The following is a 23,633-nucleotide window of genomic DNA, read 5'->3' as shown; positions in this document are numbered from 1 at the left end:
ATTATTCTTTAAAAATGTGAATACACAAAACCTATACCCTATTAATATATTCCGGGAAACACAAGGCAGGTAAATGCAACAGTATAGCACGTAATTATGAGTACATTGTATATTAATTTGTTACTGTCATGAACACGGCTTCCATGTATTTATGAAAATAGCAAACACATTTTCAATATATGTGCTAATTTTAGTAACATGTATTTCAATGATATTTGATAAGGTAAAGCATATAACAGGTTAGCATAATAAGTGGCAATATTCACATTTAATAATGTAGTTACTTTGGGATGGGATTCTGCGGCTAGAACCTCAACAATAATCTTTAAATTGCTCAGTGTTAATACATTTTCACATGTATATTGTTCATTACTTGTTTATAATCTAATATGTATATATTTGTGTACTGTAGGGGCCGCAGTGGCCGAGTGGTTATGGTGTCCGGACACTTTAACACTAGCCCTCCACCTCTGGGTTGCGAGTTCGAAACCTACGTGGGGCAGTTGCCAGGTACTGACCGTAGGCCGGTGGTTTTTCTCCGGGTACTCTGGCTTTCCTCTACCTCCAAAACCTGGCACGTCCTTAAATGACCCTGGCTGTTAATAGGACGTTAAACAAAAACAAACCAAAGTGTACTGTGGAACCTTAAAGGAACCATTGGATGCATATTATATAGGACAATAATTTATTGTATTTGACTAGATTCATCCTTATCATTAAAACTACCCGGTATTGAATATGGAGACTAATGATATTACCTCCCAAGGAATACAACAAAATATTAACAAGAGAGGAAAAAGGCAAAAAACCAGACCTGAACTCGAACCCGGTACCTCCGAAATCTAGATGGACACATATCATCATATGACCCTGTCTGTTGGTACTACCTTGACACCCCTCCTCAAGTCCTCATTTTTTGGCTGTTGGTATTACCTTGACACCCATCCTCGTGTGACCCGGGCTATTGATATCAGCTTGGACATCTATCCTCATATGCCCCTGGCTGTTGGCATCACCTTGGATATCCATCCTCATATGACCCTGTCTGTTGGCATCACCTTGACACCCCTCCTCAAGTCCTCATTTTTTGGCTGTTGGTATCACCTTGGACACCTATCCTCATATGACCCTGGTTGTTGGCATCACCTTGCATGTCCCTCCTCATATGCCCCTGGCTGTTGGCATCACCTTGGACATCCATCCTCATATGACCCTGGCTGTTGGCATCACCTTGGATGTCCCTCCTCATATGACCCTGGCTGTTGGCATCACCTTGGATGTCCCTCCTCATGTGACCCTGGCTGTTGGCATCACCTTGGATGTCCCTCCTCATATGACCCTGGTTGTTGGCATCACCTTGCATGGACATCCATCCTCATATGACCCTGGCTGTTGGCATCACCTTGGACACCTATCCTCATATGCCCCTGGCTGTTGGCATCAACTTGGATATCCATCCTCATATGACCATGGCTGTTGGCATCAACTTGGATATCCATCCTCATATGACCATGGCTGTTGTTATTAACTTGACACCCATCCTTATAAATATGTATGCTATTTTCATCACCAAAAACTAAGAAATCTAACAAAACCCTAGACAATAATTTTACAGGCTTGATTAGTCAATTATCTTTCATTAACTTTATAACCACTTGCAAACTAAGCCTGTAACAATATGATTTAAATTATAAGCAAAACATTTCAGTCAGTTAGGTAATTCTTATTGTAAGTGTACATACTCTTGTGTCAGAGGGGGCCGCGATGGCCGAGTGGTTAAGGTGTACCGACACTTTATCACTAGCCCTCCACCACTGGGTTGCAAGTTCGAAACCTACGTGGGGCAGTTGCCATGTACTGACCGCAGGCCAGTGGTTTTTCTCCAGGTACTCCGGCTTTCCTCCATCTCCAAAACCTGGCACGTCCTTAAATGACCCTGGCTGTTAATAGGACGTTAAACAAAAACAAACAAACCAAAATCTTGTATCAGAACAGTCGGGGAGCCATCCAGGTTTGTGATTACCTCCCCTGAATGACTTGTGCAATCGCACGATGGAACCAAAAACATGACTGCTCTACAAACTAAATATTTGTTGGACCATGACGACTGGGTGCTTGAGCAGGGCAATCTGTCTCTGGCTTAAAACATAGAAATAAATAGATTAACAAGATTTGAAATGTCATTGCAGGTCCTGCTTTTGGAGATCTCTGGATTTGTTCCTTTCATTTATTTGAGTACCTGCTCAGGAAACAGTGACAATGGATATTCGTGTGAATTTCCTGACAAGCATAATATTCAACGTGATACTGATATTTCATGAATCCGATTGTGTGGAATTGCCCAAAGTGGAAAGGTCTTTGACAAAAAATGGCTTTCATAGGTGAGTAATGAGTTTGACCCAAACATTTTGCAATTTAAATATCTGTTATCTGCTCTCCCACCTTTTAACTTGTTGTTATAAAACTCCTCTTGAATGACTGATTACATTTCAACCAAATGTGATACTGAATCTTAGGACCAGAAGTTCCATCATTTAATAACTTGAAACAAGATCTAGAGTACTATTGAAGTGGTAATGGAGTGACCCTGGCTCTTAATAGGACGTTAAACAAAATAACCAAAGGAAGTGGAATAATATACATGTATATCCATCCCATGCCAAAAAGAAAGGCATTATTGTATCGGGTGAATACAAATAACGAAATATAAGATTAATTGTCCAATTTCTCCACTACAAATGTACAATTTCATGTCAACAAAGTGTACAAAGTTTGGAAGAAATTGATTGAATACTGAGGGTAAGGATTTACAGAGGTAAACATGTAAAGGCAATAATTTTTGTGAAATACATGTAGTCAGTCCAATCAAAGTGTCTTTCAGGAAAAGCTTCAAAGAAATAGGTTGAAAAATGAAGGAGAGCTCCAGACAAAAATCAAATTCTGAAATAAAAAAAGGGAATAACTTTTGCCAAAATAGTCAAATTCAATACCTTTTAGGAAACAAAACCTATCCTGATTATAAAAAATATAGGTCTCCTGACAAAGGAAAGCTTATGCTAGATGTACGACATACCTCAATACTCAGTCATATATAAAAGGATATTGTAGAGGGATTGGGGAAGAGCGCAGATGGGGAAGTTGTTTATCATGCAGTGTAATAGGGACATGAAATAAGATAATTTCACTACCAGAATTTACTTTGGGGTTCATTCAACCCTTACCTCATACCTTGGATCCCTGTAGGGGAATGGTGGTCAAGACCTCCATCCCATTGTCAAATAACTACAATAACTGTCAAATAGCTGGTTGTGAAGAGATGAACACAATGATGTTACTAGGATATGCCCCGTGTCAAATCCCAGCCCTTTGAACTACACGTATATCATGTCACTAGGATAGGCCCCCATGTCCAGTCTCAGCCCTTTGAACTTTCCTATTGGTTGTAACATTGGAACAGTTTAGATACCCTTTCAATCTATCAGCATTTGCCCATAGGTCTCCTTCCACTAGACCTCTATTTAATTAATTGTCCAGTGTTTGTACGCAGAATGTGGCTCTCTGATTAGTTGAGATTTTTTTTTCATACCTCTATAAAAAAAAATCTGAAAATGGCGTGAAATATGTGACGTCACAATACGGCCATTGACATTGGGAATTGATTTGTGAAAAAGAATCCCTTATAAGATTAGTTCAATTGTACATAAAATATTTTTTTTATTTTAAAAATCAATTTCAAAAATTAATTAGAAGTGTTGATGTCAAAAAAATTACATCAATGCTTAAATCACAACATAGATATTGTTGAGATTTCCATATACTTCTGCTTATTGGGTATGGATAGATGACATTGGGGTGTGATTTCTTCACCACTGGTGAAACTACTCCAACCATTTAACAATTAAATAATTATCATGGGACCAACTTAGTCTTGATTTAGGTAGTGGATAAGTTTATTGCTGAACAGTGAAACAACATTTAGCATTTCAGTTGTATTCTATTTGACACAGAGGCTTTATAGCCAGACATGGTCTATTCACCAGATAAAGGCAGCCTTGCTGCTTGGGACATTGAAATTGAATAATGTATGGAAGAAGAGGGTACTTCACCAGGGATCTAAAATTCACAGCATTGAAAAACAGATGATCACTCCATAGACCCTAGTAACCTCTTGTAAAAAATGTATCATTGATGGACAAGGGACAGCAGACTTGTATGCTTATCAGTTCCCCTGTGGTTTTTGTGTCGCCTTTGAAAAAGGAGACATATAGGTATTACTTTTCGGCGTCTGTGTCGGCGTCGGCGTCGTCCGGAAAATGGTTTTCGTGCGATAACTTTAGTAGTTTAGAACGGATTAATTCGAAACTTCATGGGAAGGTTCATTACCATGATAGCTCAGACAAGTTCGATAACCAAAATTATTCACACCTTTTTAAAAGAGTTATAGCCCTTTAAATTTTTGCGAAAATGGTTTCCACTCAATAACTTGAATAATTATTACAGGATTAATTTGAAACTTCATGGGAAGGTTCGTTACCAAATTTATTCGCACCATTTTAAAAGAGTTATGGCCCTTTAATTTTTTGCGAAAATGGTTTCCACTCAATAACTTGAATAATTATTACTGGATTAATTTGAAACTGCATGGGAAGGTTCGTTACCATAATACTGTGGACAAGTTCGTTAACCAAATTTATTCGGACCTTTTTAAAAGAGTTATAGCCCTTTAAATTTTTTGGCGAAAATAGAATGTTTGTTACCATAATACTGTGGACAAGTTTGTTATTGTTTTTTTTTTATTCAAGTCCTAGTTTTAAAGAGTTATGGCCCTTTAATTATTCGCATACACAGGCGACACCTCCACTTCCGTGGAATTCTTGTTAAGACACTGACAGTATCCAAATTTTTTTCTTCTTAATTTTTGAATTTGTCTGTTTTAACAATATTTCTATCAACAGAGAACTAACAACAAAGATTACCTTTGGAAGATCTCTATTTAGAAATTTGTCTAACTGTGATGTGATGTTATTGGAGTTACTTCCCCCTGGTGCCTATATTGACCCATTCCAGCTGCGTTCACTTCGGGAGTTTGGTGGTCCAAGGGTAAGATATAATTGGAATATTTAACAAGATAGGACAAACTCTTTAATACATTGTTAGTTGTATCTCATCTACAATACCTGGTATTTTTTTTTGTAGAAACCTGTCAAGTTGTGAGTCATGAACTCTGGCATCATTGCTTTGAAATTATAATTAAATTTGTTTAAAGTTTAAATTTTGTAGTATTTGATATGGAAATGTTATGTCACACCATACTGTTTGATATGTGCTATATTGGTAAAGACTTCAATGGATACTTGGAATATTCTTCTAAAATAAAACATATTCAAATCTTGGATTTTTAAAAATAAATTTCAAAAAGCAATACCTCTAGGATTCACTGCTCAAATTTGTTATATCCAAGGCAACTTGGTTGAGGTACAGCTGGTAGGGATAATTAACCAACAATTATGAAATTTCGCAAGGAGCTTCTATGGCTAAAGGTCAACCAAAATTGTGAATTATATTTATACTTTACTACAGTTTATGTAGGGAAATCACATTTTTGACTATAATTTGTTGGATTTCTATTAGAATTCATTCTTACTTGGTTAACATTATCAGCTTAAGTTTACAGTTTGTTGGTATGCACATGTTGGCCTTGACTGACCCACAGAGGCTGATGGGTGGGGCTAAAAAGGGTCAAATTGACTGAAATTTCAAAAATCTTCTTCTCTACTCTCAAATATGATGGAATCAAACACTCTTCATAGATGGAAATATGATGGAATCAAACACTCTTCATAGATGGAAAGGTCTTAAGGTGCTTTACCAAAATTGTGAATTTCATGACATGTTGGCCTTGACTTACCCCTTAGACAGCTGATGGGTGGGGCCAAAAAGGGTCAATTAAATTAACAGAAATATTTCAAATCTCGGGTGACAGTTAAGGCCCATGGGCATTTTGTTTCATTAGTTTCCTAGAATAAACACTTCCAAAAAAGATTCTGGTAATCTTGCTACATTTCATTCTTTTTTTCATTAGTTAAGATATACCACTTTCCATTCCACGATCAAACATGAAAAAGTCACCTGCCCAACCACATAGGTTTTCTCAAGGTACTCTGGTGTTTCACACCAAGACTCCTGGCGTGATTGATATAAGTTTATATAACTTGTTTTGCAATTTGTGTAAAATGAATATGTTTTGTAATTATCGTAGTTCATCAGTAATCCAGTGGATGTAGAACAGCCTGAATATCTTGCTCCATCTTTGAATGTTTCCTTGTATACATCTCCTCTGAGTGATGATGTGGACAGCCTGATGACCAGTGTCACTATACCAGTACATCTCCGGTATCACAGACCCTCGTCCAGTTCAGAAAACATATCTGTCATCATACCAAACCCTATGCTTCTTTTATCCTGTACAGCCAAAGGTAAACTTGTCTTCATAACCATGGCCAAATGTATCTTGTAAATCTCTTATAATCACTTACAAGACTTCAGACTTAACAAATGATATACCTGGTATATGATAATACCTATCTTACTATATCATTGTACAGTTCTGGGGGAATCAAACTGGTCTTTGAGATATTGAATAATAATTACAGTGTACACATGTATATTGTTTACAGCCTAAGGGGAAGTAACCCCATTCCAGATTCTTGTTGTTTTATTACTTTGTACACAAGTTGACTCTTTTTTTTATGTAAGTCATATTAAAGTAACTCAATAAAGGTCTATTCTAATCACATTTATTGTACTGACATTATAAAATGATTCTATTGTTGTATTTATTTTCAAAGTTTCAAAACATGAAATCAATAAACACTGCATGTATATGTATATTCGATCAATTTATCCATCATTGTCATTGTAAAAGTACATAATCAAACTTTAGTGGTGTACTGACATATAAGCATTGCTGTACTTATTGAGTGACACAACCACCTTTTAATCACCATATAAATATATTTATATAAAGCTTCCTATTGAACCAGATTATTCATATAAAGCTTCCTATTGAACCAGATTACACTGGAGCTGTGATTGGTGTAGAAGATCTCCCTTGTACAAGTGCCACATTGATCAAATGTAGATGGACAGTAGTCAAATACTTATCAGTAAGTCATGCTGAAGTTTTTTGGATGTTCAATTCTCTAAACTAACAATAATGTAAAGTTTATGCCGAGTAATAGAAACTAGAGGTGTACTACACTGTGCTAATATATGTATATGAAAACTCAATATATTTTGTGTTTTGAAGAAGAGGCTGATTTTTGATAATCAAATTATGTTTGAGGGATGTTGAAGTCATCAAATTAGATGTGGGGGATGTTGTAGTCATCAAATTATGTTTGGGGGATGTTGTAGTCATCAAATTAGATGTGGGGGATGTTGTAGTCATCAAATTAGATGTGGGGGATGTTGTAGTCATCAAATTATGTTTGAGGGATGTTGTAGTCATCAAATTAGATGTGGGGGATGTTGTAGTCATCAAATTAGATGTGGGGGATGCTGAAGTCATCAAATTATGTTTGGGAGATGCTGAAGTCATCAAATTATGTTTGGGGGAAGCTGAAGTCATCAAATTATGTTTGGGGGATGTTGAAGTCATCAAATTATGTTTGGGGGATGTTGAAGTCATCAAATTATGTTTGGGGGATGCTGAAGTCATCAAATTATGTTTGGGGAATGTTGAAGCCATCAAATTATGTTTGGGGGATGTTGAAGTCAACAAATTATGTTTGGGGAATGCTGAAGTCATCACATTATGTTTGGGAGATCTTGAAGTCATCAAATTATGTTTGGGGGATGCTGAAGTCATCAAATTATGTTTGGGGGATTTGAAGTCATGAAATTATGTTTGGGGGATGTTTAAGTCATCAAATTATGTTTTTGGATGTTAAAGTCATCAAATTATGTTTGGGGGATGTTTAAGTCATCAAATTATGTTTTGGGGATGTTTAAGTCATCAAATTATGTTTGGGGATGTTAAAGTAATCAAATTATGTTTGGGGGATGTTTAAGTCATCAAATTATGTTTTGGGATGTTAAAGTCATCAAATTATGTTTGGGGGATGTTTAAGTCATCAAATTATGTTTGGAGGATGTTTAAGTCATCAAATTACATTTGGGGGATGTTGAAGTCATCAAATTATGTTTGGGAGATCTTGAAGTCATCAAATTATGTTTGGGGGATGTTTAAGTCATTAAATTATGTTTGGGAGATCTTGAAGTCATCAAATTATGTTTTGGGATGTTAAAGTCATCAAATTATGTTTGGGGGATGTTTAAGTCATCAAATTATGTTTCGGGGATGTTGAAGTCATCAAATTATGTTTGGGGGATGTTGAAGTCATCAAATTATGTTTGGGGGATGTTTAAGTCATCAAATTATGTTTGGGGGATGTTGAAGTCATCAAATTATGTTTGGGGGATGTTGTAGTCATCAAATTATGTTGAGAGGATATTGAAGTCATCAAATTATGTTTGGGGGATGTTGAAGTCATCAAATTATGTTTGGGGGATGTTGTAGTTATCAAATTATGTTTGGGGGATTTGAAGTCATCAAATCATGTTTGGAAATGTAAATTTATCAAATTGTTTATGTTTGTGGAATGTTGAAAACATTATTACTTCTGTGTAGGTTTGCTTGTCATGCAAATGTTAGAAGTCATAGATTTAACAATTCTTAATACATTTGTTTGTTTGCAGGATGTTGATGCTATTGAAGTAACAGTGCCTGTTGGTCAAACCAGCCACACATTACTAGTGGTGGTAGGAACGCTACTAATGACAGTCGCAGGATCTTTCATCATCTTATTGAAAACATTGAAATTTAATCACAGAAATAAAGAAAAGGTCAGCTGAGATCAGAAACATATCGTTTTCTTTCATTGTTATTAGTATCCAACTTCAAACTAGGGGTATGGGTTCACCTTGGCGACATGAATGAAAAGTACTGGTAGGTCACTCTAACCTAAATTTGACCTTCAGAGGCGTAGCTTCCTATATGCAGGTACGCAACTGCGTACACATAATTTTCAACAACAACAAAAAATCCTGGAGCTTTGATTGTCATTGTTTTTTTAAAAATTGTTTTCCCCATCCCCCCCCACACTTTTGGCACCACATCTGTGTACACATAAAAACAGGTCTAGCTACGCCACTGACTTTTGACCTCATCAAAGAAAAATCTCCTATATGTACTATTTGACATTGGAACTTTGTTTCTGTTTAATAGCAAGCTTTGAGGGGCAAGATCAGTGAAAAGTGTCACTGCTCAAGTATTCACCACAATGAGAATATGTACAAGGCTTATGATGAAAATCGGATTACCAGTCATATATTGATTTTGGGCCTCCTGAACATTGGTTTTTGGTCAAATGTTTTCATGCGCAAAATATATACGGATGGGTTTCTTCCAGCACTTTCAGCCCCAAAAAGTACCTCCGCAAATTACACAGGTTTTAACGGTAAACCTGAGAAGATATCGCAGTTAAAGGAAATTTTGATCTAATAACTATATGAAATATTATTATTTCTTTGAGCTATAAACAAATTATTTATACAAAATTTCACGATAAATTAAAACACAACAAAAACTGACACCTGTTCATTCCAAAAAATGTATTCCAACAAGTTATTGAGGCATGTGCTGTTATATTAATATGTTATCAGATATAAAATTATGTGTATTTCAGGCAATATACTCCTGAAACAATTGACCTATATTGTTTATTTGTTTACCTTCCATTCAAAACAGTCTTTGCAAACTGAAAAACTGAATTTTTATCACAAGCTGTCAGCCACTTTTTCACATTGTTTGGAGCATTGGACATTTGATAGGTTTGGAGCAGTGCAGCCCACATTACCATATCAGCCAATGAGATTTCAGATCCTACAAGCCAATCATTTCGTCCAAGTCTGGCATTAAGAGACTTTACAGCGGCAGCCTTTTCCTTTGTGTTCCCTTGGTGGAGCTGTTGCTGGGCAGAATCTAACCAATCGTCTACTTGTGTTGTGGTTACAGGGTTGGAGTTGTCATAATCCTGGTTGATGAGTCGCATGATGTACCTGGCAATATTTGCTTCCCCCTCGATTGCTGTTTGGTTGTGTGGTGAGACTATCAATGTTGGGCCGTTCTCAACTACAAGTAAATGATAATATCATTCTAGTAAATCTCAACTACATAGAAATAGCATAAAAGGAAAACAATTTGTGTTGTATATTATCAAGGCAAGCAAATATCAACAACATCCACTTACCCTCCAGACTTGAGCTGTGATAGGTGTTCACTATCGGTTGGATAATCAAAATTGATTCTTGGCTAAATATGAATAAGTTATTTGATGATGTGGTTAGTTTGTCAATGTCACATATCAAAATTTTGTATCAATTAATTCTCTTGGCAATTTTATTGCACTGTCATCAATATGAATGGATGAAAGTGTTCGGTAATAATACTTCATTTGGTATTCAGGAAACATCTTTCACCATGTCTATCTTAAATTTTGGGTAAAACCAGCCATTTCAGTTTTTCAAGAATCTGACACTTTCACCCATGAATATGTTTTTAATTACCTTCATAGCTTATAAGTCAACATGCCCCTCCATAATCATCAAGAAGCTATTTGCCCATATCACCAAGAATGACGTCTATCATGAACATGCAAGCACTTTCAATAGGAAACCATTGTATGAAGTTTGAGTTGGTCCAAAGGAAACTCGTGTTATTGCAGGGGAACTGATTTTCTACTTATATTAACAGTGACCCTTGACCTTTCACACTGTAAATCAGTTCTTAGCAAACACTTGAAATATGGAATTACTAAAAGAAGTTTGAGTTAGATTGACCAAAGCAAACTACATGAAAGGTGATTTGTTTATCTATATTTAGTAGCAGTGACCTTGTTCTCTGAAATTTGATGCTGAAAAGCAATTCTTTCAATAAGAAACCAATGTATGAAGTTTGAGTTCAATTGGTCCAAAGGATGTTATTGCAAGGGAACTGATTTTCTACTAATAGTAAGTGACCTTGACCTTTGACCTTTGACACTGAGAAGAAATCCCAATCAAGCACTTTGTGAAGTTTGAGGTTGATCAGCCCAAGGAAACTCAAGTTATTACACAGAAATAAAAGTGCTGATGGCCAAACAGACGGATGGACACTGTGATTACTATAGGGCACCCTCACTTTCGTGTTGGGCTCTAATTAAGACCGAGACATTAAAACAAAAAATTCACAGCAACATATTCAGTCTGTCTTCATATTTTAAGTCTTGATTACATTTGCAGAACTTTGGTATGAAATATACTTTTACAAACCTTTTTTCCATATAATTGTGATTGCCACCTGGTGGTTGCCACGGGTACATTTATCCTGGTCACTGAAGATATTACGTAGCTGGTCAGGGACATTGGTCACACTGGAGTGGACGAGACTTGATCCGTACACCTGGCACCTTTCCTTAAGGAGTGTGTAGAGTACAAATACAATGGCGGGTGGGTTCTCTGGATCAGCATTGATGACTATGTCATGGACGACTCCACCCTGTAAACAACAAGGGAGAGTGAATTAAAGGGAGATAATGTGTCTTTCCTTACTCTGCTTCCTAATGAATGCATCTAGATATGTGTATTTCCTTACTTACAGCTCCAGTTCCAATTTTTCCTTCCCCCACTAGTTTCAATATTCTGCTATCAAACAGAATCATCTCCTGATTCACCTGTTTTAAGATTTTCCTGCCACCATATAAGCATGATGTCATGATAATTCAATTGAAAGAAACAATAAGGTGAGTTTGCAGAAACAATAAAATATGATATAATCTGTTTTCGATGGAGAATATCAATCAAATAAAAAAGGAAAACAGATGAATAGATTTAAATTAGGGAAAAAACATTGAGAATATAACATCCATCATTTTGGAACACGTTTTTTTTACAGGCAGAGAGTTTGGTAAAGATAACTAAATGGAATACATGTATGTATATATAAACCTCAATCCTGCCTTTGAGATTATTAAATGGCAAACACCATGCTTGAAGCTAGCCTTAGGTTAACGAGCAAATTCATGGAATTTATATCCCCCACTTTCCTGACATATTGTAAGTAGTAAACACTTTTGAGGTTAGAAGTAAACATGACATTACAGCCTGACAATGAAAATTCCGTCTATAAGGTATTGTTTGAAACTCGAGGAAAAAGTAAAGCCTCATACAGAAGTTCGATGTTTTATTGAACATATAGGATTAAGTAACGTCAGTTAGTAAAGTTTCGGAAAATTTTTGAGAGAGTTATTTACCCGCAAAAAAACAATGATTTTCATGATTCAATAACGATAACTCTGTCACAAACTTAGATAATAATCGGATATTATTGCATGAAAACAGCAGAAAACACCATTTTCAGCTAATAAAGGGGCCATAACTCTGCCAAATAACATCCAGCATAAGTGGCAATCTAAGTTGGCCTAGTCCTTAAGGAATTTAACCTTTTTATGAAGTTTGAAGAAAATTTCTTAATAGCTGGATCTCACAGAAATGGCAGAAAACAAAGTTTTTAGTTAATGAAGGGACCATAATTCCATCAAATGTCTGGCAAAAGTGGCGATCGAATTTGTCTGAGCCTTTAAGGCTTTACACCTTGTTACCAAGTTAGAAGAAAATCTGTTCATATTTGTTGCAGTAATTGCACAGAATTACTGATAAGCATGACAGACAGACAGATGGATGATGGAACCTAAAAAATATCCCCCATTTTAATCATCTCCCGGGTTTTAACTTTTTTTCTGCCACACTTTCAAGGTAAAGGAAGACTTTTAATCAACTGAACCAAGAAGAATTGATACTCACCGGTAGAAGCATGGTAGAGGATTTGCCGGAAGACGACGTTGGGGTGGTGCCATACTTGATGTTTATCTGATCCAGAACACCCCTCAACTCCCCAAGTCTCTGTAGTATATCTGTTTGTTTATTTTCTAGGACTGCTACTGAATTATCCTCCCCTACTGTGGCTGCTTTGACCTGAAACAAATATATCTGTAACAGGAGAGGAGAAAATGAAGCGGCCAGACCGGGGTTCCAACCCGGGACCTCCAAACACTAGCCGGATGCTCTACCAATTGAGCTACCTGGTCACCGATGATCGACCCAGTCCAGTCCCGCTACATATCAATATGTAATTTTCTTGGTATATGTAACTAAATGTGATTTCTGCTATTTCAACTATTCTCCCCTGAACAAAAACATTTTCTATGATGGGATTATCCTATCATTTAGATCTTGTCTATAGGTAATTTATTTAATTACATTCCACTCAATTCTATCACATAACCGGCCCATTCTACCGTATCATACGACAACTGTATGCCATAGATATCATAAGAAATATGGAACAACACTATTGTGATGTCATCAACTTTTTATGACATCACAATACCTATGTGATATTGCACGATGTTAAGAAAAACATACCAAGTCGAAAATCGTCTGTCTTATGTAGAAACTACATGTAATTCAAGAGTTTCCGCTTATATTCTAACAAAATCTTACACTTGTGGCAATGCCATATGGAAATTATTAAATTTGTTCAATAAATTTATTCAATATAACACAGCCATGATTGTAAGATCCTCTATGTAGTTAATCTAGAGGCTTGGTTTGGGGTTTTAGGTCCTAACATTCGCTAAGTCTCAGGTGACCTAAAAATTCAGTAAACTAGGAACAAGGCATAAATATGAAATATTTTCAGTTGGGATTAGAAACGTACTGGTGTAAAACTGTAAATCAAACAGAGGGCAGAAACATGATGGTGTAAAACTGTACATCAAACAGAGGGCAGAAACGTACTGGTGTAAAACTGTACATCAAACAAAGAGCAGAAACATAATGGTGTAAAACTGTACATCAAACAGAGGGAAGAAACGTACTGGTGTAAAACTGTACATCAAACAGAGGGCAGAAACGTACTGGTGTAAAACTGTACATCAAACAAAGGGCAGAAACATAATGGTGTAAAACTGTACATCAAACAGAGGGCAGAAACATTATGGTGTAAAACTGTAAATCAAACAGAGGGCAGAAACATAATGGTGTAAAACTACATCAAACAGAGGGCAGAAACGTAATGGTGTAAAACTGTACATCAAACAGAGGGCAGAAACATACTCATGTAAAACTGTACATCAAACAGAGGGAAGAAACGTAATGGTGTAAAACTGTACATCAAACAGAGGGAAGAAACATAATGGTGTAAAACTGTACATCAAACAGAGGGAAGAAACGTACTGGTGTAAAACTATACATCAAACAGAGGGAAGAAATGTACTGGTGTAAAACTGTACATCAAACAGAGGGAAGAAATGTAATGGTGTAAAACTATACATCAAACAGAGGTCAGAAACGTACTTGTGTAAAACTGTACATCAAACAGACGGCAGAAACATAATGGTGTAAAAATGTACATCAAACAGAGGGAAGAAACATAATGGTGTAAAATTGTACATCAAACAGAGGTCAGAAACGTACTTGTGTAAAACTGTACATCAAACAGAGGGAAGAAACGTACTCGTGTAAAACTGTACATCAAACAGAGGGCAGAAATGTAATGGTGTAAAACTATACATCAAACAGAGGGCAGAAACGTACTGGTGTAAAACTATACATCAAAAAGAGGGCAGAAACGTAATGGTGTAAAACTACATCAAACAGAGGGCAGAAACATTATGGTGTAAAACTGTACATCAAACAGAGGGCAGAAACATTATGGTGTAAAACTGTACATCAAACAGAGGGCAGAAACATTATGGTGTAAAACTATACATCAAACAGAGGGCAGAAACATTATGGTGTAAAACTGTACATCAAACAGAGGGCAGAAACATTATGGTGTAAAACTATACATCAAACAGAGGGCAGAAACATAATGGTGTAAAACTGTACATCAAACAGAGGGCAGAAACATTATGGTGTAAAACTGTACATCAAACAGAGGTAAGAAATGTACTGGTGTAAAACTGTACATCAAACAGAGGGCAGAAACCTGTGACATTCCCCACTTGCGCAGTTGCTTAACACCAAAGTCAAAAGTAAAGTACCCAGTCCTATGGTATAGAATTCTTGTAATCCACTTGTTGACAGCCAACCTCACTTAGTACATTCATATTCTAATACAATACTAGTTATTTTAGTCACTCACCATCATTTTTGTCATATCACATGGTTCATCCATATTTTTCATACTAAAATTCAAGCACATTTCCAGCACTTGAAAATTTTCCAGGTGAATTTTTTACCCAAACTTGTAGGAAACTGAGGTAAATTTTTACTAAAACATGATAGAAATAAAGAATGTGAAAGGTAAAGTGCTCATTATCTGGATATTATGGAAAATTACCGGGTAAAGTAAATGATGCCGACGATAAAAAACTGTTTATAATTTTCTTGTGATAATTACTCATTTGTAAGCAATCTGAAAAAGCAGGTTTAAAGCAAGTATGAATTTCCAGTACTTTTCAAGTGCTGACCCCACATTCTAGCACCTTTCCAGCACTAACCCCAAACTCCAGCACTTTTCATCATCTGTACGAACCATGAATCGTCAGTCATTATTTATTTTAACAATATTTGTTATGATACTAAGATTTGTATGAAGTATATCCAACATGTTCCTGTCTAGAAGATTAATGTAAGCCAATCTAGAGTTGTATGCACCAGTGATTAGATAAGATGAGAAAAGCGAGTCATAGCTACCATCTTGTAAGCAATCCTTGAAGAAAACAATTCATATATATATGACCCTACCTAGTTCACCATTGAGTTCCCTCACCTCACAGACATGTGTTATTAGACAATTGACATTACAGATAAACATTTGGATGTGACTGTCTGTTTGACAAATCCAGTGAGCTATTGTATAATATTGTGATTACATAACAATTAAGTTGCATTTTTGTACCGACAGCTTATTTAAAGTGTGTGAATGACGTGACCAATTAAATTTCCACCTGATATTTTATCTGACCTCCATATGAACACTACAGGTTCAACAATTTAACAATATGAACCATTCCTGTGTGAGATGAAAATCTTGATTTATGTACAATACACACCTGTTAATGAAAGCCGTCATATTCGGTACACAGAATTTCTGAGTGAAATATTCAACAATATGTAAACTTATCATGGGCAACAGATTGTGACACCATGAACAGAAGCCTTGTGTATAATATACCATAAAATCTACAATGCATGACCCCTGTTATTTGTGATGTGCTTCAATAACAATACCACTGTTCTCATCTCAAGAAAGACATCGGGATCCACACATACAGTAGAATTTATAAACTTGTACATGTATTAACATTTATAAATAACATTGCAAAACTTTCAATATTGTTCACCATTTCCCAATTTTTTTTTTATCATTTCGATTATATATTTGACCTCTGCACCTTTGACCTGTATATTTGACCTATCAACTGCAATTTAACCTCAGACTCTGAAATGAACATTAAAAAAAGTAATCTTCATTTATTCCTACATGGCAAACCATATTTGACCGTTGGTATACCTTTGAATTTGTATCTTCTCCAGGTTTTTCTGATGGAATGGGATCTCCAAAGTGTATATTCTCTAGAGACATATGAGGGTTACAACTGTCAGTTTCATTATCATAAATCTTTTTTGACAAATTCATACTGTGTTTACAATCACTAATATCCTCCTCATGACTGTAATCTCTAAATCCACAGGTTTGTATATCATCTCCTTCACCAGTTCTGTCAGCTTCATCTGAGAAATCATCACGCATTTCTTTACAACTATGGTCATTTCGATTATATATTTGACCTCTGCACCTTTGACCTGTATATTTGACCTATCAACTGCAATTTAACCTCAGACTCTGAAATGAACATTAAAAAAAGTAATCTTCATTTATTCCTACATGGCAAACCATATTTGACCGTTGGTATACCTTTGAATTTGTATCTTCTCCAGGTTTTTCTGATGGAATGGGATCTCCAAAGTGTATATTCTCTAGAGACATATGAGGGTTACAACTGTCAGTTTCATTATCATAAATCTTTTTTGACAAATTCATACTGTGTTTACAATCACTAATATCCTCCTCATGACTGTAATCTCTAAATCCACAGGTTTGTATATCATCTCCTTCACCAGTTCTGTCAGCTTCATCTGAGAAATCATCACGCATTTCTTTACAACTATGGTCAACTAAACATTTAGATTGTCCAGCTTCACTCTGCATGGCTATTGGTTGTGTTTGAAGAATTTCACATTGTTTGGTATTTACTTCATGATCAGAGTTCTTATTCAAATCATTATTTTGTCTGGCCTTTTCCTGTTTTTCATCTACTAAAATAACACTTTTCTTAGCCTTTTCTTGTTTTTCCTCTACTGATTCAATTTGTTTTGCCTTTTCTTGTTTCTCCTCTAATAATTCACTTTGCTTTGCATTTTCCTGTTTCTCCTCCAGTAATTCACTTTGCTTGACCTCTTTTTGCTTTTCCTTTACTAATTCACTTTGTTTTGCCTTTTCTTGTTTCTCCCCTGATAATTCACTTTGCTTTGCCTTTTCTTGTTTCTCCCCTGATAATTCACTTTGTTTTGCCTTTTCTTGTTTCTCCCCTGATAATTCACTTTGCTTTGCCTTTTCCTGTTTCTCCTCCACTAATTCACTTTGCTCATCCTTTTTTTGTTTCTCTGCTAATAATTCAATTTGCTTGGCCTTTTCTGATTTTTCCTCTGCTAATTCACTTTGCTTGGCCTGCTCTTTTTTTCCCTTCACTAACATATCACTTTGCCGGGCCTTCTTGTTGCTGTGAAATGGTTGTGCAATTTTCTCCTTACATGAACTAATGACATTCCCCATAGCTGATACAGTATTTGGTATTAATATGCACTCCAGTGTACAGCAGATAGTTAAGAGTGATATCCCGGTGCAGGGTTCTCAAAGAGAGTTCTGGAAGAAGCTATGACACACAGTGCAGACTGTACTGCTCCTGCAATGAGGCACTGGCTTGTCAGCTCTGTAGGAATGCTAGGGGAGGGGGAGGTGTGTATAAGGGGGGCAGTATCTGGTTACCTCTTACCTACAGAACAAGCCCACCTCTACACAACAAGGAATATAGATGTGTGTGCTAACTACACAATACCTTATTTTATTATGTGTGATATGAAGTCTGTAATAATTCAATACAACTGGACAGGCTTTAAGGCATTCGAGATCTTGACCTACATTTACAATAAGAGTGGGACAATAGCAGGGGCATCATTATGTCATCATTAGGTGATATAGAGTTGAATTGTAATGAACCTGTAATGTAAACTACTGGTAATATTGGAAAGGTTTTCCCTAATTTAACACATCTTTTTGCATTAGTTTTTACCAGTTTCTAGAAAGTTTTTGTTCCCCCCAAAATAGTCAGAAATATGCTGCTTACCATTAAATTAAATCTGTCCAGGAATTCATGATATATATATATATATATATTTAAGAAATAATTAACGATGATTCGTGTATTGTTGCAGGATATACATAGAGGACGAGGATATTTTGCAATTAAATTAATAACGAAGGCCGCAGGCCTGAGTTATTAATCAAAATTGCAAAATATCCGAGTCCGAGTTGTATATCCTGCAACAATTCACGAGTCAAAGTTGATTATTTCTATTCTACCATGTACTGTTCAGTTCTGAGATTGACCTCTTTCTAATAGAAAAACAGCAAAGAAACCCCGGGAAAACCTTATTTCTTGAGTATTGTATTATTTGTTGATGAATTCGAAATATACAGGCAATACAGTACTACGATCAAGAGCATCTATCATATGGCATTGATTTTGAAAATTAAAAAAAAAAGGGATAAAAAAAAGAAAAGAAAAAGAAAAAAAGGGGGGCCTCCGTAGGATTCGAACTCGCGTCGTGATAAAAATATATTGAAAGACTAACCCATTAGCCCACTCGGCTATAGTAACCTTTTATGAAATAGGTGAATATTAGATATTTAAAATTGTGATAGCCGTGACTCACGACCGTGTATTATTGGCACGAGCGTGGGTTATTGGAAAATAATACATGGTTTTAAACCAATCAAAACCGGCGTTACATAGCAAACATGGTAAAATTATCTATTGTACACCAGCTTCGTATTTAGAAATGGTCAAGTGTGGCCTTTCATGTTTAATCTTTACTGATGACCACCAAAGCCTAATCAGGTGTAGAACTTGACTGTGTGATATGAACTATTTTTATCCAGGTTTTCAGAGATATCTTGTACAAAATTTTTTTATTTCAAAAGTGGTCAAGCATGACCTTTTACATTTGACCGACGACGACCAAAATCTAATCAGATGTAGAATTTGATGTGATGTTATGCAATGATTTTAATCTACTCAAGGATTTATGAAATATTTTGTATATGAGGTTTCATTTCAAAGTGTTAAAGTTTGACCTTTGACCATTAACCTTTACTGATGGGGGTATAATACCGTTAATACGTACGGTAATCCAATATCCGTAATCCAAGGACTGTATCACGAAATAGATAAAATTATAGGGTTTTCTATATCTTAACATATTGATTTGTTTTTGTCGTTCTTATTTTCCTTATCAGCCCCTCGCATCACTGATGAGTCCTAGCACTAGGCAGTTTTATATTCATAACTTTCTACTGTGTCAATGGCTAATTTGTAAACAAGGCCAGTCAACTATTGTTTATGGTTTATTTTGTTTAATATCCTAGTAACAGCCAGGGTCACCAGACATACATACACAGATCAGGTCTGTGAAGGAAGGTGAAACATCACTCCAAGTTCAGAGAGAACTTCCGGAATCATCAGTCAGGCAGTCTACAGGAGACTGTAGACCTTGACCAGAGACTAACTTTTCCAGACCAACCAACCTTAGACTGGATATGGTTCTTAAATTACCAACGACAAAGAAGATCATTGTCATAGAGCTTACAGCTCCATGGGAGGAAAGGTGCAGAGAAGCCCACGAAAGGAAGAGAGCAAAGTATGAAGCATTGCTGGTGGAGTGCAGGGAGAGAGGGTGGCAGACGTGGAGCTACCCAGTGGAGGTTGGATGTAGAGGCTTCCCCACACAGTCTGTCTGGAGAATGCTATCTGCATTGGGAGTACCTAGCAGGACTAAAAGATCAGCGGTGCAGAGCATTGCCAAGCCAGCAAAAAGATTTTCATGCTGGGTATGGATGAAGAGGGAGTAGCTGGACACCGACCACCGCCAAGCAGTGACTGATCATCACTGTGGACCCACATCCTAAGAGTGTACCAAGCTAAGGGTCGAAACACACCATGAGGGATGGCCTTGTCTGAGGACGTCGGCAGCGCAGCAGCAGTGACATCATTGCTGTATATTTTTAAAGGTGCTGATAAATTTTGCATCTTTTTTATACCATGGCAAGTCTGAATGTATTCAACACTTTACCATTACAACAGGAAATTCAAATGATAACATTAATATAACAATAAACATAGGAAAACAAATTACTAAGGAATACAATTTTAACAACTTGGGTCCTTAAACTGGGCCTTAAACTCATGACCTTTGCCACCTAATCACCTAGTAAGAAATACCTGCAGCTTTCACCACTATACCCAGGTCCATTTCCCTAAAAAAGGAAGTTGCAATGGTGCAGACATTGTTGGAAGCACAGTATTCTGACATGCTTATAGTGACTATCATCTGGTGTTAAAAACACAACTGTGATGTCATATCCATTACGTACTATATCCAGCAGAAATCATAAGCATCAACTGTAGCTGTCGAATAAGTGCACAAAGAATTAATTTATTGGACAGCTACAGATAAGAAGATTATGAATTAGCTAGCACATAATTAAGCTAGACAATGGAAAACAGCAATATCTGCAACAGGATGACAGATAAACAATGAATAAAATGTGAAAAATAAAGATATACTAAATGTAACATTTATATATCATTCAACATTGATCTATATTCCCATAGTCAGATTTCCCATGCACTATAATACTGGGTATGTTCCATTAGAAAAGGTTTGAATCTTGAGAGAGACGCATTTCCTGCATTAATTGTAATTTCCTTTGAATTTATAATTTTGGACTACACAAGTCCATATCCCTGAAAAAATATGTTTTTATGGCGTAGTGATAGATGGCCAATCATAGTGACCTGGTAATCCTGAATTATATACAAAGAGTGAATTGGATAAAAGACCAAAAGCATAGATGAAAATCAAAAAAATCTCGGAAAAACTAGGCGTGACATGCAATGAAGATATTCTAATAAACTTCTGCAACAAATATGAAATAACAAAGGGACATTCCTCTGTGTCATGAGAATTTACTGATACATCTTTGAAGAGTTTTAGGCAGTGATACACGAAATATAAAAGAAGGTAAGCAAGGGCCTGTTTGAAAAGGTATCCCCCCAATTTGCTCATTAGTCAATGGTGTACATTTACTGAAAAACATTTTTTTCAAAATGGTAAAGTGTGACCTTTGACCATTTTACCTAATCTGATGACTATCAGTCTGGTCTGGTGTAGAATTTGATTTTGGTATGCTATAATGGTGCTGACGTAAACTAGATCTGTTCAGGATATCTTAGTGCTATGGACGGACTTATAGTACACACACTCAAACATGCAAAAAACAATCATACACAGTCACCCTTAATTTTTATGGCATGTTCTTTAAAAATTGGTATGAAGATTTTCTTTCCAATTTTTTCTTAAAAGATTTCTTTAACTAGTGTGTAACAGAAGTAATAATTTCTAATGGTAAATGCATCCAATTGAAAACAGGACAACTTCTTAACAATGATGTCACTGCACATAGAATTAATGATAACTATAAATTTGTCAGTTTTGGATGATATATTTTTAACCATGTATTTCATATCTACTTTACTGAAGCATATTCATAGGGCAAATTTAGCATCTGCACCTTCTGTTCAGTGGAGAACCCATTGTATCAGTACATATCATGGCATCAGAGATGTAAGTTATAAAGGTACTCAGTTATGGACAAAAATATTGATGGATCATGAAATAGATTCCATTTCTAAATTCTGCAATTGATGGAGGATTTATTTTCCGTAAAGGTAAATGATTTAATGATACATAATATATGCTTCCATAATCAATCAAGGATTTATCTTTTTACAAAGTTAAATGATTTAAATGATATGTTCTCTTAATCAATACTTCTGAATTGTCACTCAAAAAGAACAAGCAGTCAGGACATCATTGATAGAGAGGCATCATATTAATAACTACATAAGTTGCTTATTAAGGAGAGCTACAAACTAGTGACAAAGTCTTATGTGAGATTTGTAAATCCTGAAATTTTAAAATGCCAAAGTGATTTGGAATCTATTAACAAAACATAATAAAAGAATCCCTAGCTTTGTTTCATCTTTAACGACTTTTGTATAAAAATGCATAAAATATGGAAAGGTGGTAATAACTTCAACTGATGCATTTTTTTTTTGCCAGCCAAATGTTAATTGATTTCGGATTATTCAGGCCCCATAACTACATACCATATGAGACAATTATTATTTGTATAACCATATTTTATCTTCTGAAACATGATCTTTGCTCCCAAAGCCATACCCCATGGCCCAATTTAAGGATGAAGACAGGATGACACAAAATGGCAAAATCTTATATAATTACTTGGGTTTACATACACAACTAATCTTAATTTTGTAAGCTGATTAGAGAAAACAATGAAACGTTTCTGTTATTTGATAATATTAACCAGAAATACTTAAAGTAAGAGTTTTTCTATATAATGATTACAGGTATAAATGGCTAAAAGACCGCATAGGTATCTGTGATTGGCTTATTTTGTCACTACAAGTAGACTTGTCCCTGTGGAGAAAACGAAAGTGGTGCCATTGTTATAATTTGACACAAGTTGACGTTTTATAAGATTATGTATCATAAGAGTATTTATAAATAATCGGATATATATCGATATATGATTACAACAAAGTATATTTTCAACTTCTAAACACCTGTACATGTCATCACCGGCAAGTTACTGTACTGATGGACTCGATAGTAAATATCTGTTTTGTCGTCAACTACATACCTTTCCTGTATCGCCTGTGTGTGTCTGCATATTTGGTAGCTTGTACATATTATCTGGCAAATTTAAGGCAACATTTGAGTCGTAATAAGGCTGAACTTCATACATTACATCTACTTGCGACATTCTGCCACATGTGGATCGCTTTGACGTTCGGAAAGTCTCTTTTTTATCCATTCTTTATGTACATAACTTATTACGGTTGAATACGATCAAAACCCCCAAGGTGTTTCAAATGAAACAATAACGCAATCCGTTTGTAAAGTCAAATTTGATTGGTCAATAAAAGATGCAACAACAACTTTCATTTCTTCCTAAAACTGTGTCACATAGGTCTACTATCACTTTGACTGTTTAAGTGTCTTCAAAATATACAAATGAAACTGAGAAATACCTTATCATGGCACCAGAGGGCATAATAATAACGTTCTGATTGCATGCGGTCTAAAATGAACCGTCC

The 23,633-nt window shown here is 35.8% G+C and overlaps 2 protein-coding genes across 5 annotated transcripts; one reads left to right on the top strand and one right to left on the bottom strand.

Moving 5' to 3' along the window:
• Positions 1-35: 35 nt before the first annotated feature.
• Positions 36-8,930, top strand: LOC117335637 (phosphatidylinositol-glycan biosynthesis class X protein-like). Of its 2 annotated transcripts, none has more exons than XM_033895784.1 (6): positions 36-69; positions 2,190-2,381; positions 4,956-5,100; positions 6,260-6,476; positions 7,075-7,166; positions 8,761-8,930. In XM_033895784.1, exons 2-6 carry the CDS (start codon positions 2,260-2,262, stop codon positions 8,914-8,916), a joined length of 732 nt encoding a protein of 243 aa, XP_033751675.1. In that variant the 5' UTR covers positions 36-69; positions 2,190-2,259; the 3' UTR covers positions 8,917-8,930. The 2 variants fall into 2 exon arrangements, with proteins under 2 accessions (XP_033751675.1, XP_033751668.1); XM_033895777.1 differs by having other exon boundaries at positions 59-90.
• Positions 8,931-9,658: 728 nt separating this feature from the next.
• Positions 9,659-23,627, bottom strand: LOC117335622 (aminoacyl tRNA synthase complex-interacting multifunctional protein 2-like). 3 transcript variants are annotated; one of them, XM_033895763.1, is made up of 4 exons: positions 23,568-23,627; positions 12,904-13,074; positions 11,374-11,599; positions 9,659-10,195 (listed from the first exon to the last, which is right to left on the bottom strand). In XM_033895763.1, the coding sequence occupies exons 1-4, from the start codon at positions 23,610-23,612 to the stop codon at positions 9,792-9,794; spliced, it is 846 nt and encodes a 281-aa protein (XP_033751654.1). In that variant the 5' UTR covers positions 23,613-23,627; the 3' UTR covers positions 9,659-9,791. The 3 variants fall into 3 exon arrangements, with proteins under 3 accessions (XP_033751654.1, XP_033751646.1, XP_033751639.1); XM_033895755.1 differs by lacking the exon at positions 23,568-23,627 and adding an exon at positions 23,177-23,371; XM_033895748.1 differs by lacking the exon at positions 23,568-23,627 and adding an exon at positions 16,622-16,873.
• Positions 23,628-23,633: the final 6 nt, after the last annotated feature.

This window comes from Pecten maximus, chromosome 1, assembly GCF_902652985.1.
Source record: "Pecten maximus chromosome 1, xPecMax1.1, whole genome shotgun sequence".
NCBI lineage: Eukaryota > Metazoa > Mollusca > Bivalvia > Pectinida > Pectinidae > Pecten > Pecten maximus.
Note: the sequence above shows the minus strand (reverse complement) of the source record. Positions and strands in the feature narration are given on the sequence as shown.

Bases quoted from the DNA above. Each gene is read 5' to 3' on its own strand.
- LOC117335637 (XM_033895784.1), top strand. From the start codon at position 2,260: ATGGATATTCGTGTGAATTTCCTGACAAGCATAATATTCAACGTGATA. The intron at 2,382-4,955 runs GTGAGTAATGAG...TTCTATCAACAG, and splicing joins ACAAAAAATGGCTTTCATAG to AGAACTAACAACAAAGATTA. The intron at 6,477-7,074 runs GTAAACTTGTCT...CTATTGAACCAG, and splicing joins TTTATCCTGTACAGCCAAAG to ATTACACTGGAGCTGTGATT.
- LOC117335622 (XM_033895748.1), bottom strand. From the start codon at position 16,861: ATGCGTGATGATTTCTCAGATGAAGCTGACAGAACTGGTGAAGGAGAT. The intron at 13,075-16,621 runs GTATACCAACGG...TATTTGTTTCAG, and splicing joins GAGAAGATACAAATTCAAAG to GTCAAAGCAGCCACAGTAGG. The intron at 11,600-12,903 runs GTGAGTATCAAT...TGTTGTTTACAG, and splicing joins CCTCTACCATGCTTCTACCG to GGTGGAGTCGTCCATGACAT.